This window comes from Enhydra lutris, unplaced genomic scaffold (assembly GCF_002288905.1).
Source record: "Enhydra lutris kenyoni isolate GAN:26980312 unplaced genomic scaffold, ASM228890v2 scaffoldscaffold9, whole genome shotgun sequence".
In the NCBI taxonomy this organism is placed as follows: domain Eukaryota; kingdom Metazoa; phylum Chordata; class Mammalia; order Carnivora; family Mustelidae; genus Enhydra; species Enhydra lutris.
This window is the reverse complement of record NW_019154093.1, coordinates 32,907,109-32,924,075: the sequence shown is the minus strand read 5'-3', so window position 1 is coordinate 32,924,075 and position 16,967 is coordinate 32,907,109. Positions and strand designations below refer to the sequence as shown.

The following is a 16,967-nucleotide window of genomic DNA, read 5'->3' as shown; positions in this document are numbered from 1 at the left end:
AAAATTGGTCTAATAAAGATTATTATCCACCGACAGAAAACTGCACATAATTAATTAATTAAGGCCACACAGCTAGTTAGAGATTAAGTAAAAATTAAGTTCTTTGTACCTCTAGGTAAGTGTTCTTTCCACTACAATTTCCAGCATCATATGACCCTACACCCCTCCAGACATGACTATCACCAGGCTAATAAATAAAAATATCCTTAACTGTACATATACTAATTCTGTTGCAATATTATCTGAAGCCATATCTCCCGTTAGCATAGATGTTATCTTTAAAACTACCGAAGTATAAAGTGGGAATTTTTGCTACTCTTTTCAAAGACAAAAAGCACTCCCTTAAATTAGGCAAAGTGCCAGAATCAGTGAGTCTATTTTATTCAAGACCCACTAGCTGACACCTGACAAAACGTCTGCAATTTCCTTAGCTTAATTCAACTTTACACTCAGCTAATATTTAATATTTGATACTTCCGAACCTGAATTCCAACATGACAAAAAGGTGAGCAGGGAGGGTCTAGGAATTTCTGGGACATAGAATGTGGAGTCTCTCTTCTTCAAATATTGTCTATGTAAAGACAATTTAAGATAGAAATACTATACACTTTGCAACAGATAAGCACAGGCATTTGAGTATGAATGGATAGCAATTCAATTACTGGTTTCAACACACAAAAATATTTGTAAAGTCTTACTCCATCATGGAAGGTGGGATAGTACAGCAGTCTTGAATTGCAGTTAGAGGAGAGGTCAGGTGAGCCGTATAGGAAGCTTCTACAACCTGCTTGTTCCGGTTGACCACATCCAAGTAACGATTGAACTTCTCTCGGATTTTTTTGGCTAGCTGTGAGACAAAGAGTAAGCAAAATAAGTCGAAGGCCCACCGCAATAACCCACCATGTTTTTCCTAATAAGCTCATTAATTTGTATGACAGGCTGCATGTATTACATGCATGTTTTACTTCAGGTAAAACCAACAATATACACCCAAGTGGGTAAATTGAGATAAAACACCCAGGTCTCATTCTTCCGTGTAAATTGATATTAAAACTGCAAAGTGTCCAGAAACCCCAGAGGGATAGTCAGATGACAATAAAACACTACCTGTGATCTTAAAATGGCTAAAGATACATGAGAACTTCTCATGGGTATGAACTCATGAAGAACAATACTGATCCATAAAATGCCTCGCTAGACAAAGGAAAACAAAGCCTACCGACACTACTGTCAGCATGACAAGATTAATACTTACACAGCAACAACAGTGATTATAAGAAAACAACCCACTATTCATGGTTCTGGAGTCACACAGATTCTTCAAGAGAAAAATACATGAAGAAAGGAAAGAGCATACAGCATGTTCTGCCACACAACTCCAGGGGGCACCTTTCACAGTCCTCCATGCAAATGGCAAATCCCTGGAGCTGCACAACATAGACATCCACATAAAACAAAATATACCATTAAAAATACACGCATGTTTGGTCTGTCCACCTTTAAGGTGGACAAATGTCTTTCGTAACTGCTGCGAACAGAACACTTCATCATAATTTACTTTCATGTGGGAATAACAAAAGCAAATGGGTAAGCATACTGCTTTTTCCTCCCCATTGTTGTCATCAAATATCACGGCTTAATTACAGATCTCCAAGGAAAACTGTGTTGTTTTTCTTCCCCTTAAACAAAATGTTACCCAAATGAAATGACTGATAGAATTATAGCTAATTGGTTTTGTAGAGCTATTCATTATCAGCACACTAGAGGAGAACTAATCATCTCCTTTGAGTCATGCAACGCACATGGTCCAATAGCTTACAGGCTGAGAACAGGGAGCCAAAGCAGGGTATCTCCATTTTTTTCAAGCCAATTCCAAAATCTGATTTTGTTCCATTGATGTTTGGGAGTTTTCAGAGTTTCACTTAAATAACGGAGATTCTCAGCCTTGCTAAACAGTGCACAAACGATGAATTGGTTTAGAAAAATTTCTAGATGTAACAAGTGTATCAGAGTGACATTTCATATGATAAAGTGTTGTCCAAATTTGTTTTAGCATTTTCAGAGGAGGAATTCTGTGTCCTTTATTTTTTTCTTTCAAGATTTTATTTATTTATTTATTTGAGAGAGAGAGAGAGAGAGAGAGAGAACGCACAGAAGGAGAGTGAAAAGGAGAAGCAGACTCCCCGCTGAGCAGGGAGCCTGATATGGGACTCAATCCCAGCACCCTGGGATCATGACCGGAGCAGAAGGCAGATGCCTGACTGACTGAGCCACCCAGACACCCGATTCTTACATTTTTAAATGTCTTTTTTAAAAAGGCACTTTGTGATAACTATGGGAAATTCACCTTTCAGTGCTCATAAAGTTTTAATGAAACAGTCATTTGTTTATCTGTTTATGGCTGCTTTCATGCCAGTGTGAGAGTTAAGTAGTTGCAACAGAGGCGATATGGCTTGCTTCACTGTTAAGTTAGAAGTCAGAAGCCCCAACGTGTCCCAATATAGAGCCATAGTCCCAGTAGTTTTATAAAAATTTCCTGAATTTTTTTCACACACACACACACACACACACACACACACACGCGCGCACACACACACACACACACTGCCCCTGACAAGTGGGCTGTATATTCCTTCTCCACACCCACTCCTTGAATCTGGGTAGGGTTATGGTGGCTTCCGCCAGTCAAGCACTGAGAAACTGACACTATGTAAGTTCTGAGTCTAGGTCATAAAGGGCCATGCCGTTTCCGCAGGTCTCTCTCTCGCGGAATGCGATCTCAGCCACCACATGAATGAAGTCCAAGACACATGGAAAAGCCACAGTTAAGTGCCTGGCTGACAACTCCAGCTGCTCAAGCCTTCAAGTCATCTCAGCCCAGGTTCTGAATAGGAGTCAAGAAGCCTCCAGTAAGTCCCGGTGGTGAAGCCCCAGATAGCACAGAACGGAGATAAGCCATCCTTGCTGTGCTGGACCTGAGCTCCTGTCCCACAGAATCTGCAAGCATGAAGAAACTGCTGGTTATGCCACCGAGTTTAGGGTGCTTTCTTGAGCAGCAGTAAGTGACTCGATAGGCTGACAGGTTGAATTCCGTCCCTAGACAAACATATTGAAGCTAGGCTATCCAAGCTGCTCCAGTCCAGGTACTACCATTGACATCATCAGAATTACCAAGACTGGAGCCTGTGCACCAGAAACCTGTCCAAAGAAACTGCAGGGTTCTTCGCAAAATTATAACAGCTACTGTACAGAGGTACTTACCACACACTACACACATGGTGAAAAATATGATAAATCACACAATCTGAGGAAACTCCCATTAATATAATCAGCCAAGGCACAGAGCCAGGGCACAAAGCCCCCCACTCCTGGGCTGGGCGGGGAACCAAGGCTTTCCCTGGAAGGGGAAGGGGGAGTCTGATGGGCGGAGGCGAGGGGAGGAGAAGGGGAGAGGCACTGCCACAAGTAGTGGGGGCAAGAGCAAATTGGCAATGTTTGCCTTCGGCCACCTGGTTAGAATGGGCCTTGAGCTACATTTTTCATTAGTGGAGGCAGGGACCTACATGCAGAATCCAGACACATACGACCATTAACAGAAGACCTCAAATGCCAGCTCCTTCCACCTTGGATTCAGACCTCTCAGTCGGAAACTCCTGTCTTTCACGTAGTGATACCCCATCTTGCCTTATTAAAAAAAGATACTAGACAACCTAGGTGGCTCAGTTGGTTAATGTCTGCCTTCGGCTCAGGTCATGATCTCCAGGTCCTGGGATCAAGCCCCACATCAGGCTCCCTGTTCAGTGTGGAGCCTGCTTCTCCCTCTGCCCGTTGCTCCCCTTGCTTGTGCTTACTCTTAACAAATAATAAATTTTTAAAAATCTTAAAAAAAAATAGCCAACATTTGTTAAGTGCTAACTATGTGCAGGACACCCTTCTAAGTACTTCATAAGCACATACCAAATTAAACTTTCAAAGAACCCTGTAAGGTACACATGTCCATTTCCCCCCCACTCCAGAAGCAAAGTTACACAGCTAGTAAGTAGTAGAGCTGGCCCCCAAACCCAGTAGTATTCCAACTTCAGAGCCTCGGCTTCGACCTCTGTACAACACGGTTTCTCTCCGTAATACACACGGACCAATAATCCCCTCCTCCCATTTCCTTTCAAACCCATTTTAACAAATGCTGTGAAATTCTTGGCAGCGTACCATAAGCCACACACCGTCTCATTACTTTCTAATAAAAATTAGACTTCTGAAAACACATTTAGAATTGTACATAATTCCTATGAAAATCAAGCCTTTGAGGAGGTTTAGAACTGAATTCTACCACTGATAAAAAAAAAGGGGGGGGAGATGGGGCCAAAGGTGAATCGATGTATTCTCCTAAAACAATACCTGCTATTCCTGGACTACTGTGGTGTAAGTTACATCAAACTAACCTAAATTATTCCAATTACTCCAGGGTGTTTAACTTTGTTCATAACCTGGGAAGAAAACATCATGGATGTACTTACTTTTCCTTTCCTTTCAGAAGTGACTTACATAATTCAGTATTTTCCTCGAAATTTTCATTCAATTAATTCATCTGCCCTCATAGGGTAGTAAGATGCAATTTTAATTCCCATTTGACAAGTGAAGAAACTGAGGCATATGGGGCTTAAGGGTCTCTTGACTCCCACATAGGGCTCTGGCCTCCCTTGACCCCACTGCCCGAGATGACCTCCCTGTGCCTTTCTGACAAGGAATGGGAGAGTGACTCACTATGGAAATGTCAACTCCTGCTCCACGGCAGGGTATTTTTTTCTCTCTAAAAGCAAGCTCTTTCAGCATGCCAACCAAATCCAGGTTGCTCGGCGGGCATAACAGAATCTATTAGAGTAAAGATAGCCCACAGAGAGATTAAGTCCTGAACGTATCCGTTCAACTGAAGAGGACCGACTACCAACACAGAACCTTCCAAGAGGCCCGACGGATTCTGGGTCTGTATCCTGCCATGATCCCTGCAGACAGGAGAAAACAAAGGACATTCTTAACAAAAGCTACAGGTGGACCCACAATCCTCCTCAGTGTAATTAAAAACATTTTTCTTTCCACAGCTCAGCTTTCATCTTTTATCCTTCTTTATCCTCTCCCCTTCATCCCCTAAGGGGTTCCTGAATGCTGATGAGACGACGGGACTAAAACCATCTTGTCATCTTTTGGGTCAATTCTTCGGCTAGCCAACATCCAGCCATGGGTCAAATGATCAGTAGGTAGCATGCCGGTCCCCATGGGAACGGATTCTAATTTGTCATCATCTCCAGTGACAACGTTTCATCACAACATCAATGAATTTCTTTCTTGCTGAATTTCACTTCCCTTAATTTTCCCATAGACATTTCTGTCATTTGCATACTTCCCCAGAGCCCCCCCTTTTAAAGCTCTTTTTACCTTAGCTTTATACTTCTAAAGATTGGGGGTGGGGTAGGGCTGGGGTAGGCACACAGAAGAAGGTAAAAGAAAACAAAAATGCAAACGCACAGGACACGCTTTATTTATGTCTCTTTCCTAAAACTCCGGAAGGAGTTTTGAATGTTAAGGAAAGCTTTATTTAAAATGCATAACAATGAAGCTGACAGGCACAGACAGGAAAGGTACCCTAGGGGACTGAAGATTCATAGCAAAATTCCTATTGAATGTAGAAGAGTTTAACGTTTGACATTCAAAAACCTTTGTGCCATGATAAGAATTTAATAGCTGATCCCCTCTTCCTCCCATCCCAGCCTTATTACTCAAGAATTATTTTCCCCCAGCAGCTTCAGGACTGAGTTATTTAAATGTGACACAAATAATTTTTAGAATAGGCAAGCACATATATTTAACATCACTGAACCGCACACGAAGGCAGAACACATTCTCATTGCTTTATGTTGCACACCATAAACGGGATATATAAAATGCTGTACCCTCACTATCTATTAGTAATTAGTAATTAATTATTAACTATTAACAGTTGTAATATTCTAAACAGCTCTCTCAATGATCAGCTAGGAAATTGGGCAAGTTGACTTCCCTTAGTCTCCGTTTCCTCATAAGTAAAATGGGAAGACCAGCCCTCTTCAAGGGCTTATTGTGATGTTCAAATAGCGAACATGTAACACCCCAAAGTACAAGGAATTATTCTTACTGTTCTAGCACAGTATCCATGCCAGGAAATGCATATGATGGTGATGGGAAAGTAGGGTGGGTGTCTAAGTTTTCCACTACTCAAGCTCTCAGTAAAGCAAGAGGGGCTACCTGAACACTGACCATTTTATTCAAGTCATCCTTATGCTTAATCCTCTGTAGGAAACCTGGCACAGGGTTGGCAGGGGAGGGAGGGAGGTTTTTTTTTCTTTTTCTTTTTTATTTTCCCCCTTAGATTAAGAACAAAATGGCACAAAGGGTTTAAGCTTTGGAGTCAAATAAATTTGAGTTAAATCCAGCTCTGTCATTTAGTACCTAAAGGAAACTAGGCAAATTATTTCTCTAAGCCTCAACTTAATTACCGCTACGCTGGGAATAATAACAGGTGTTTCATGCTGTTGTTTGAGAGCTAAAGGGGAGAAGGTCCAGGATGTATTCAGCAGAGTGACACTGTAAGTGCCAAATAAACGGGGCTGATCATGGTTTTACTGCTGCTGTTACTATTACTGTGGTTGTTTATTATTTGGAGGACTTTATATACTGACACAGGCACTTGGAATGGAGAAATCCGAACATATTCTCAGCGACTGGACAGGAGTCGGGCTGGAGGCGTGAACACGGGGGGCCAGGCCCTGCCAGAGCTATCCATGCCTCTTTGAAAGCCCTGTGTCCTGTAGGTTATGTAGTTACAGTCTGAGATAACTCAGAATTCGTCTGGGATCTTCTCTTTCTGAACTTCAGGATCTAACGAGGACTTTATTCTTGTCTTTTGCCATTTTCAAGGCATTTTCACAGGACTCATGGCAACGTACGCCTTCCAACAGCCCTGGGAGCTGGGCAGAGCAGGCCTCCCCTGTCCTGTCCCAACAGTCAAGAAATCTAGGCTCAGGGGTGTGCCCACAGTCAAGCCAAGTAAGTGCAGGAAGAGGAGACCATGTCTTCTAATCCCCAGGTCCATCTTCTCTGTGCTACAAACTCCAAAATCACGGTGGGGTGGCGGGGGTGGGGGTGGGGGGAGACGGGACACGACACCTCTCCCTGATCCAACTGTGCTCTACTCATTCCTTCAGGCCCAGCCCAATTTCTGTCTCTTTGAATTCACCTCAGACCCTTCTTTTCCAAAATCCCCTTGATCTCGCCAACTGGACCCCGCCTATCCCAGTTCGTATTGTCCATTTTTCCTATTTAAGGATCCTGTTTCCCCCGACAAATCAGCAGCTTAACAATCAGCATTTATCGATTGCTGGCCATGTGCTGGGCACTTTAAAAGTGCAATTATACGTCAGGCCTTTTAAGTCCCCCAACAGCTCTCGGTAATTGCTGTATGCTACTTTTAATAGATGGTTCTGATAGATTTGCCCAAGGTCACACCACTAATAATTAGATCAAACCCATGCTCTTGAACACTATACTATGCATTCTCGTTTAACGTAGTGCCTAGCATCTAGAAAGGACTTAAAAGCGGTCACCGTGGTATTCATTTGCCCTCAGACACCGTTATTTGCAATACTGGAAAAATGTGCTTCTGGATCTAGGACAGGGCAGACAACCTAGGACTACTGCTCCTATCTGGTTCAAGCCAATCAAACTCTGGGCCTGTCTAGTTTCCTATCTTGACCTGTCTCCTGGGTAGTATCAGCAGCTCTGGAGTAAGTCTTGCCCAGAAACACAACACCAGTCTGAGAAGGGATCCTCATGGCCCGTGGCCACGGCTGGGAGGGGGTTGCTCATTGACCACTAGAGTATGGGCTTCACGTTGTCATTCAGAGCAGAGCCCGGGCATGGCAGCCGGCGAGGATACAGCATGAGACAGATGAAGACGTACAGATGGAACAGGGCCAGTCTGACTTTCCAATGGCCCAGAGGCTTCAGGGTTGTCTGACGGATGTGTGGGAATAGCACATCCAGTGGAGAAGCAGGGCAGCCGCTGACAGACAAACTGCAGGTGGACCAGGAAGATTGATGGGCAAGGCTGTCGGGGCTCCAGGGTCACATACCCTGCTCCTATGAGAGGTGGGGCCCTGGGGGGCCGAGCCAGGGAGGAGTGCAATGGAAAAAACAGAAGGCAAGTGCTGACATGCCAGAGAACCAGAGGAGTCTGAGCTCTGGGAAACCGTAGAGCACAGCAGCTTCTCTCTAAGCAAAATGCAGGTTTGCTTTTAAGGTCATAACGGAGTTTGCTTTGGGTAGCCGTCTGTGTTAGGTATTTCAGGAGAGTCATGGCAACACACACCCAAGCCTCCTGAAAGCCAAGGTCATCAACTTAAGGGCTCAATAGGCTCTTGCCCTATTTTTCACCCCACTCTCCCCTTAACAACCAGATCATAACAAAAGAAACAATGGGAAGGGCAGGCTTCAACCCACTTCTTCTCACTTTATTCTGTAACAGGAGCCCCTGAGCGGGAGGTTCCTTTAAACCAAAATAAGCAAGTCCTCTGGCCTTCAAAGTTTACAGCCTGTTCCTTCAGGAGGAACAAGTTCAGTGCAGTCTTGACCTTAGGAAGAATCAAGAGACTGGGAAATGAGGGTTGGGGGGAAAAGAAGGAGTCACAGCATAGAGACCAACCTCTATCTACCATTTAATTCACAACTTTTAGAGGTAAGTTTCCACAGGGTATTAATCAGGGAGGAGAAGGGGAGACGTATCTTGGGTTTGTGAATTTAGGAACTCTCCGGTGACCTATGAAGGACGCAATCATGGAAAAGGAAAGAAAACTCGGGCCCTTTACTCTTAGTTTGCAAAGCCCATATTTGGAGTATAAATATCTGTGCATAACTTAACACCAGGTGTAACTTTAGAAGCATTCCAAGTAACAGGAAGCCAGACCCACTAGAGAAACTGGGGATCAGCCGGGAGGGCTCTGAGACCTTGCAATTGTCCTCACAACCAATGCAAACAGTGGCTCATCTCCAGCCAAACCTGCAACCTGGGCCAAGGACTCAGGAAGTCTCTCCTGTATAAATCAAAGTCAAAACCTGAGCTAACCTCCAGTACAGGCCAACTGACCAGTGTTTTAAGGTTTTTCCACAGCCCCTTTGAGAGCAGATCGATCAACCACTTGTTAGCAAGTGTCCGTTAGTTCAGCAATCAAGTGGAAAGAGGATACTGGCGAGGAAACAAAAATCTTCTACTAGACACTTCCTTACCCTTGATCTGGCAAGAACTTAGTAAGTCCATTTCTTGGGAAGACAATCTTGAGACATCATGGGGGGGAAAATGTTTCCATTTCCCCTTTTTGAATACTAACTTATCTTTACAATGGACTATAACATGCCATTTTAGGACTTCATTAATACACAGTTCTAATGACAGCAGAGCTCAGTACAGCATGTAGGAGATCTCTCCTAGTCCTCCATTATAAGAAGGTAAGTCAGCACAAGACAGAGCCCAATGCACAGGTTATTTCATATTTGGAGTAACAAACTCCCACAACACAGATTTCCTTTAAAATGGAAGGGGGAGGGGCACCTGGGTGGTTCGTTAAAGCCTCTGCCTTCAGCTCGGGTCATGATCCCAGGGTACTGGAATCGAGCCCCGCATCGGGCTCTCTGCTCCGGGCGGGGTGGGGGGGGGAGCCTGCTTCCTCCTCTCTCTCTGCCTGCCCCTCTGCCCACTTGTGATCTCTGTTTGTCAAATAAATAAATAAAATCTTTTTTTTTAAATAAATAAATAAAATAGAAGGGGGGAAAAGCCAGTGCAAGAGAAAGCATTTTTTTTTTTCAAAAAAGATTTTATTTAGTTAATTGAGAAGGGGGGGCGCAGATTGGGAGGCAGACTCCCCACTGAGCAAGGAGCCCATACGGGACTCGATCCCAGGACCTACAGATCATGACCTGAGCTGAAGGCAGATGCATAACCGACTGAGCCAACCAGGTACCCAAGAGAAAGCATCTTATAAGCTGTTAAAGACTGGACTGGAAAATCCATAATCATCTGAGTCTAGAGTATGGCAGAGCAACCTCAGGAAAGAAAGCACTCTCTCCTGCTCCTACCTTCCAGCAGGGAAGCCAGCTTATAATATATTTATCTCTAAAGACAGAGAAAAGGTACTTCTTAGCTTTAGTTTCAAGAGACGGGAGTAGTGGCAAAACAGCCTCTGAGACCTACAGGCCTCTACAATGTAGGTATAGAGCTCTAAATACTGATATGGAGGTACAAGGTGGTGGCTGTCGTCATTGTTGTTGTTGCAATTAGGAAACAATCACAACACCCACACAGACCACTGGGATGAGGTGCAAATCCTGGATGCTGGGGGGAAAGGCTATTAAGACTTGCTAGAAACAACAAAAAAGTAATGTTTCCCATGTGGGTTCCAAACCAGAGGAATGAGGATATTTGCCTCAACCACAACAATTTTATTCTATCCTTCTCTGAACTATTCCGTCTGTTCCCTTGCCAAGCTGCATCTGATATCATTCTCTAGCTCACAGTTGGATTTGGGAAGGTCTTCTCATCCCCTATCTGATGACAGGGAGGATTGCAAACAGAAGACCTGGGGCATGCCTGCTCTGCATGGGCTGTTTGCTTGCGTGGGATTCACTGCTAACACCTTCCACGGTAGGGGGGTGCCTGACACGGAGCTCAGGAGATGGGATAGTGACACTTCTCCATAGGTTTGCAGAAGAACCAGCATGCACTTTGCAGCACACAGAAGGACTGAGGACTGCTTAAGTAACTACCAGTGAAAATGCCCACGAACACCTATTTTCGCATGATCCTGACCTCCCCAGTCTTCTAACATTAAAACAACGCTGTAGCCCCTGCTAGGAGCCCATTGTTATCAATGTGTAACTTCATCGGTCCAGATTTTCAAAGGGTTTGGCTAATTCAGAGGCTCTTGATATTAGCAGCAATTAATTCCTTCACATCATTACCACAGTATTTCCTATTGTGCCAAAAAATGGATTAGGGACGAGGTGGTTTCTGCTCTTAAGAGTCTCACCAGCTTTTCCAATCCACTCTGAGTTTAGTTTCTGAGTATGCATTCCGCCAGGTCAGATGGATCGGAGGATATGTTTCTGTAGGAGTAGCAATTTGGAGATCTGGATCTCCAATTCTTGAGATCTCCAACTCTCCAAATTGTGGATTTGGAGAAATCTTGGCTACTACCTCCTCCCCAGCATTTCTGAGCCCTATCCAATTGAGAGACACTGGAAACGTGTATATAATGGGCTTAACTGTTTCCATATTTAGTGGAATGTTCATTTCTCATGATGAAGTCTTCCTGGCTTGTAGAATGAAGACTTACACTCGGTCTATTCCCTTCTAGTTAAATGCAGTTTAAGCAGGAAGCCCAGGCTCTCCTGAAAGAAGGCATCTGCACACATATGGACTGCAGGGTTGCGTGAAAAGCTGGAGCAGGGAGACGGGCGGGAAGGCCGTGGTGTGGTGGGGGGGGGGGGGGGGGGCAGGCAGGTGCAGGGAGCTTACATTTCTTTCCCCACCCTGCCTTTGAGGTGCCTGCCTGCAACACTTCCTTCTCCCTGCCTTTGCTGATGGAGAAACAGCACCCGTCCCCCTTCATGTGCTCCATCTCAAAGAATAGAAACACAACATGTGGGAATCAAGGGACCAGGGAAAAGGACTATTCTGGGTTTTGCCAAAACAACAACAAAAGAACAAACCTATAACTAGAATTTATAAGTATTAAATGTTAGGGCGTGGTACTGGTGGGAGGTAAAGATTTCCACTTTCTATCACTAGGAGAGGAGTACATATACAAATGCAAACATCAACATTGGGTTTTAAGTACTGTAAATATGTGCACAGAATTCCTATCTGTAAACAGTAGGTACTGCATCTTCATGTGTTCGAAGGAAGTACATTATATAAAATGTGTGAGTACACAGGAGAGGGGGGTGTGTGTGAGAATTATCTCCACTTATCTCGACACAAGGCACATACATTGGCTAACATACAATACACATATGCCTCAAATCAGCCAGCCTCTGGGATAGGAATTAAATCTTTCATGCATGCATACAACCATATTTTAACTTCCAAATATAAACAAGCATATGGAACATATGCTGCATATATCTTTTCCTTAAAATATAAACAAGATAAATAGTTCAAATTCCAAACTGCTGCTTATTAAATAGTGAGATAGTTAGCCATCTTACTTCCCCTTCCTCCCCTCACCACCAAGAAGCTGGTTGAGCAGTTCCAGATCATTAATCAGTAATAATGACAATATTCAGTATCTCAGATTATTGTCAGAGCTTCATATTGGGAGAGAACCCAGGAGTTGTAAGAGGTAGTGCCCCCCATCCCCCCAAAAAGGTTTGCTACATTCTCCAGGAAAACTACTAACAACAGCTCCACCAACCACAGTTCCTCAGTAGGGATGCCAAAGAGTCCACCAAGTTCTACTCACGTGCCACAGAAAGGAAGAGCACTCTGTTAGATTTTAACCCTGAGTACTAACCCAACAGCTGCAGTCTTTCACTTACTCCATTAGCTAGAAGTTCTCATCTGGGGGTACTCATTTACAAAGGACAACAACAAAAAAAGCCAAAAGCCCAATAGAAATTCCATAATGGCGCACATAATAACTGTCCCAGGGTTATGTTCATAAAGGAATAATGATGAATTGTGAAAAAGAAAAAAGGAGTCAAGGACTTCATTTACTTTTATACATTGTTTCTGTTCCTACAGGAAGATCCATTAGTAATATAATGCTCTTCCTCATAAGGCTCAAGTTACATCCTTGTGATTTATTAGAGTTAAAAGGCTTGTCACTAACAGTCCAGAGGGCACCTCATTCAGTGTTTCACCGGTGTCAACTGAGCATTTGAAGTCAGTCTTTTCCTTGTTTAGCAGCTAAGTATTTATCATAGTACTTAAAATGTTTAGACATATTCCTTTCTTACTTTGGTTGATGTGTAATACTCTCAGGAAAGAATAAACCACACATTCCTTTTTAAAAAAATTGGAGACCTATAGAAAACTGGCAGTGGACAAAGTATAAAAAGCAACATCAGACCACACTGAATAAAGTCTTGGTCATATCATCTAATTCAAGAATGATTTTGGGGAATTACTTAATAGCTGAGTCCCCATTTCCTCAAATCGAAAACGGGAAGAGGAACTGTATCTGTATCTCAGGTTTGTGGTATAAATTCAATGAGATAATTCACATTAAGCAGCATTTGTTAAAAGAACACAAACTCGCATGTCAAGTAAATAATCTTTGCCCAAATGCAACAATGTCTAAGTACATAACAGTTCTCGCAACCATCCCCCATTTATTAGAATTCTAGAAAAAATACATAATTTGCACTGAAAGTACCGCCACACTAGAGGGGATTGATAATCTACTCGGACCACTGTTTGGTCTCATAAATGCAGTCAGTATTTTCTCAAGAGGGCATTTCCATCCATTAGGGCATCCACCTGCAAGAGATTAGCAAGATATGCCAAATATATGAACACATGTCTCCTGTGACTTAACTATGCCCTTGGGATGAGCACTTTGTTTCTCTTCCTACAATGCCAAGTATATGGTAAGCCCTCAACAAATGTTTGCTGAACTCAACTGCCAACCCCTTACCAGGGGTATGCTCAGAATCTCCCTTCTAAGAGATCATACTCTAGTTTATCCATTCCATCCCAGGATCTAGAAAGCACTACAGCATTATTCTGATATGGTCCCTGCACTAAGAACTTTATTTTTAGAGGACCTACCTCTAGAGGACCTACCACAAGTTTTCTTTCTGCTGTAAGAACATCTAATATTTTCTTTTTTTTTTTTTTAAGTTTTATTTATTTATTTGACAGAGAGAGAGAGAGATCACAAGCAGGCAGAGAGGCAGGCAGAGAGGAGGGGAAGTGGCTCCCCCCCCACCCCCGCCCCCGGAGCAGAGAGCCCGATGCAGGGCCCAATCCCAGGACCCTGAGATCATGACCTGAGCTGAAGGCAAAGGCTTAACCCACTAAGCCACTCAGGTGCCCCAGAACATTTAATATTTTCTTGCCTCTCCCTTTCCCCTACTTTAAGGAGTACTTCCTCATCACAATATTTTTGCATTTCTTTTAAAACAAATCCAAATTCAATCTTGCATAATTTTTTTTTGAAAAGCAGAATGAGGTACTGTAATTGTAGCTCTTCTGTAAAGTGACCACTTCAAAAAAGTAAAACCATGATAAACTCTAATATATTAAACAAGGTGAACTGTTAGAGGAAGAAAGGGAGAGAAAAAAGCGAGAACTTCATCCTTACATTCTACAACAGCCTTTGCTATACCTCCCTCATACCTTAGGAAACCAAAGTTTGGAAATAGTCATGGAGGCACTGCATCTAAATTCACCTGAACTCGACCCAGTTCTCTGACCTTTTCGGTGAGCCTGGACAAGATACTTATTTCCCTGTGCATAATTTTCCTTTGTCAGTAAACCTTATAGAGCCAGTTCTGGAGATTATGAATTCATGCAAATAATTACTGAGTACCTACCATATACTACATGTAGAGACTTCTTCATGATACTGAGGGCACATCAAGGAATGAATTAGTTCTACCCTCATAGAGCTCAGGTTCTACTAGGAAAGATGTTCAACAACCACCCAAAGGAAATATATTAAACAAACAAAAATAAATGCATATATACACCCGTGGTGATAAATTATAAGGAGATAAATAAAACAGGTATTGGGGTAAGGAGTAAAGAGGGGAGCAATTACTAAGATTTTTTATAAATGAGTGGCCCAGGAGGGCCTTACTGAGAAGGGACACTGAGGCAAGTCTGAAGGATGTAAGGGGGGGGGGTGGAATCATGTAAGATTTAATGACAGGCCATATAAGATTTAATGACAGTACTTAATCATATATAGTCAATAAATAATGCCAATCATTATCACAACCAATACAATGAAGAAAACACAAAACGAGGAAAGTTCTGTCTTTGCCACTTTACCATTTATAATGATCACTCTGACACAGTTTTCTCATATGGAAAATGGGATAAGGACACCTGCACTTTTTATGATGCCATTAAGAGGATAAAATGAGAAAATATACATGGATACACTAAAAAATAAAGAGCCACATAAATATTACAACTATTACATTCTCTTTTATACTATTTTTCCAAAATGAGAGACCAGCATCCCATCTTATGGAACAAGGCATAAGTAGGCCAGGAAAAGGGTTTCTAAGATAAAAATGAATTTCTCTTTTGGAAAGTCAGACCAAGAACAGTAAGACCTGAAACAGACTTAGATTCATTTCCAATCAAGGAAACCTAAACAATGAGCTCAATTTGCCAGGACTCTGATTTGAGGGAACAATCATCTGTTTGCTCTGAGCTTTGGCTGATTCATTACAAATTCTCCATCTGGGTGGCTTTACTAGCTTTCAACCTTTCTTTTACCTTCCTACAAATTCAGTGTCTTTTGTTCACTCATTCAACAAAAATTTCATGAACACTTACAATAAACACAGAGCCACGTGTAGATTTCGGTAAGTAGGTGAACTAAACCAGGGCTCAGCTTAAATAAATCCCCTGGGGACAGGTGGAGGAAAGGTTAGAGGCAAAGAATGGAATCCATCTACACCACCTCCAGGATTCCTCTACTCTGGACAAGTCTGAGCCTTGAACATACTTAACTAGGTAATTATAAACAAAATGAGAGCCTTCAGGCTACTACCACACTAGGTTATGCTTGGCAGGGCAACCCAAAATAAATCCAGATTCTGGAAATATGAGTATTGAGGTGCAGAGTATCTCTAGATACTTTTTTCAACAAATAGTCACTAAATGCCTACCCAGTACTAGGCACAGGGAGCCAGGATTAAAAGACATGATTCCCAAGTGCTCAGCGCTTCCACGCCTCCTCTTGTCTACCATTGTCCCTTTCTCCCTGTGCTGCAGTGCACAGCTCAACAACAGAACCAGGTTTTCCTACAGTGAAGAGTTTCTGGTAGTGCAAATACAGAAGTAATACACATGCAAAGCTGACACATATCCCATGTCTAGTCTTTCATTTCTCAACTAGCATAGCTTCTACTTAAAGCTCCCACTAGTCCCTTCCAGGGTCCTTCTGTGATTGTTCTCTCCTGGAAATTCTCTAAAATCTACAGCTCTCTTCTTATAGGCCTTACCTACGAGGATTAAATAAAACACTAAGAATGGCAATCTTCTCACTCCTCTACTCTTACATGCATTCTCTACCACTCTATTGTATTCTGAAAGCAGAACACAAAATACAAAAATGTCTAGTCTGTGCCTGCCATGTAACTTCTGGAGCAATCTTGCAACACAGACCGTAACACCCATTTTATAAAAATAAAATGGATGCAGACACTGAAAGGTTAAGTATCATGCCAAAAATCAAATAGATGTAAATGATAGAAACTGCTTGGAGCTCAAGTTTTCCATATCAAAAGAGGCTCTTTAGTTCTCCATCGCAAGCAACCCCTGTCCCAAGGAGTAGTTTCCTAACCTTTCTGACCTTATACCCATGGTCTCAGAGGTCCCAACTCTAAAATTCTGAAACACCACACAACATAGAACCGATTACTTACATTTTAGCATATAAAGTATCATCTCTTTAAGACTGACTACCTCTATTCATAATATCTTTGAAGAAATAACTATTTTGTGTTTGTTCTGTTACGAAGTGTTTTTTTTTTCTACGATTAAAGGGATGGAATTTCATGCATGATCTAGATACTTCTTTTTAGATGGATTCTAATCCACTGCTTTGACCTGGTCCAAATTCCTCGTGACTGGGGACTTGAATTTATATAGGTACAGTAATAATTTGGAGTATTAGCAAGCATTAGGTTCATATAAAACCAAT

At 42.5% G+C, this 16,967-nt stretch overlaps 1 protein-coding gene across 1 annotated transcript in view; it reads right to left on the bottom strand.

Moving 5' to 3' along the window:
• LOC111143371 (cache domain containing 1) overlaps positions 1 to 16,967 on the bottom strand; it is a 201,491-nt gene that overhangs the window by 94,397 nt on the left and 90,127 nt on the right. The window contains exon 3 of the mRNA XM_022497070.1: positions 699 to 847. Within this exon, the coding sequence (XP_022352778.1) occupies positions 699 to 847 (149 nt within the window). The remainder of the gene's footprint in view (positions 1 to 698; positions 848 to 16,967) is intronic.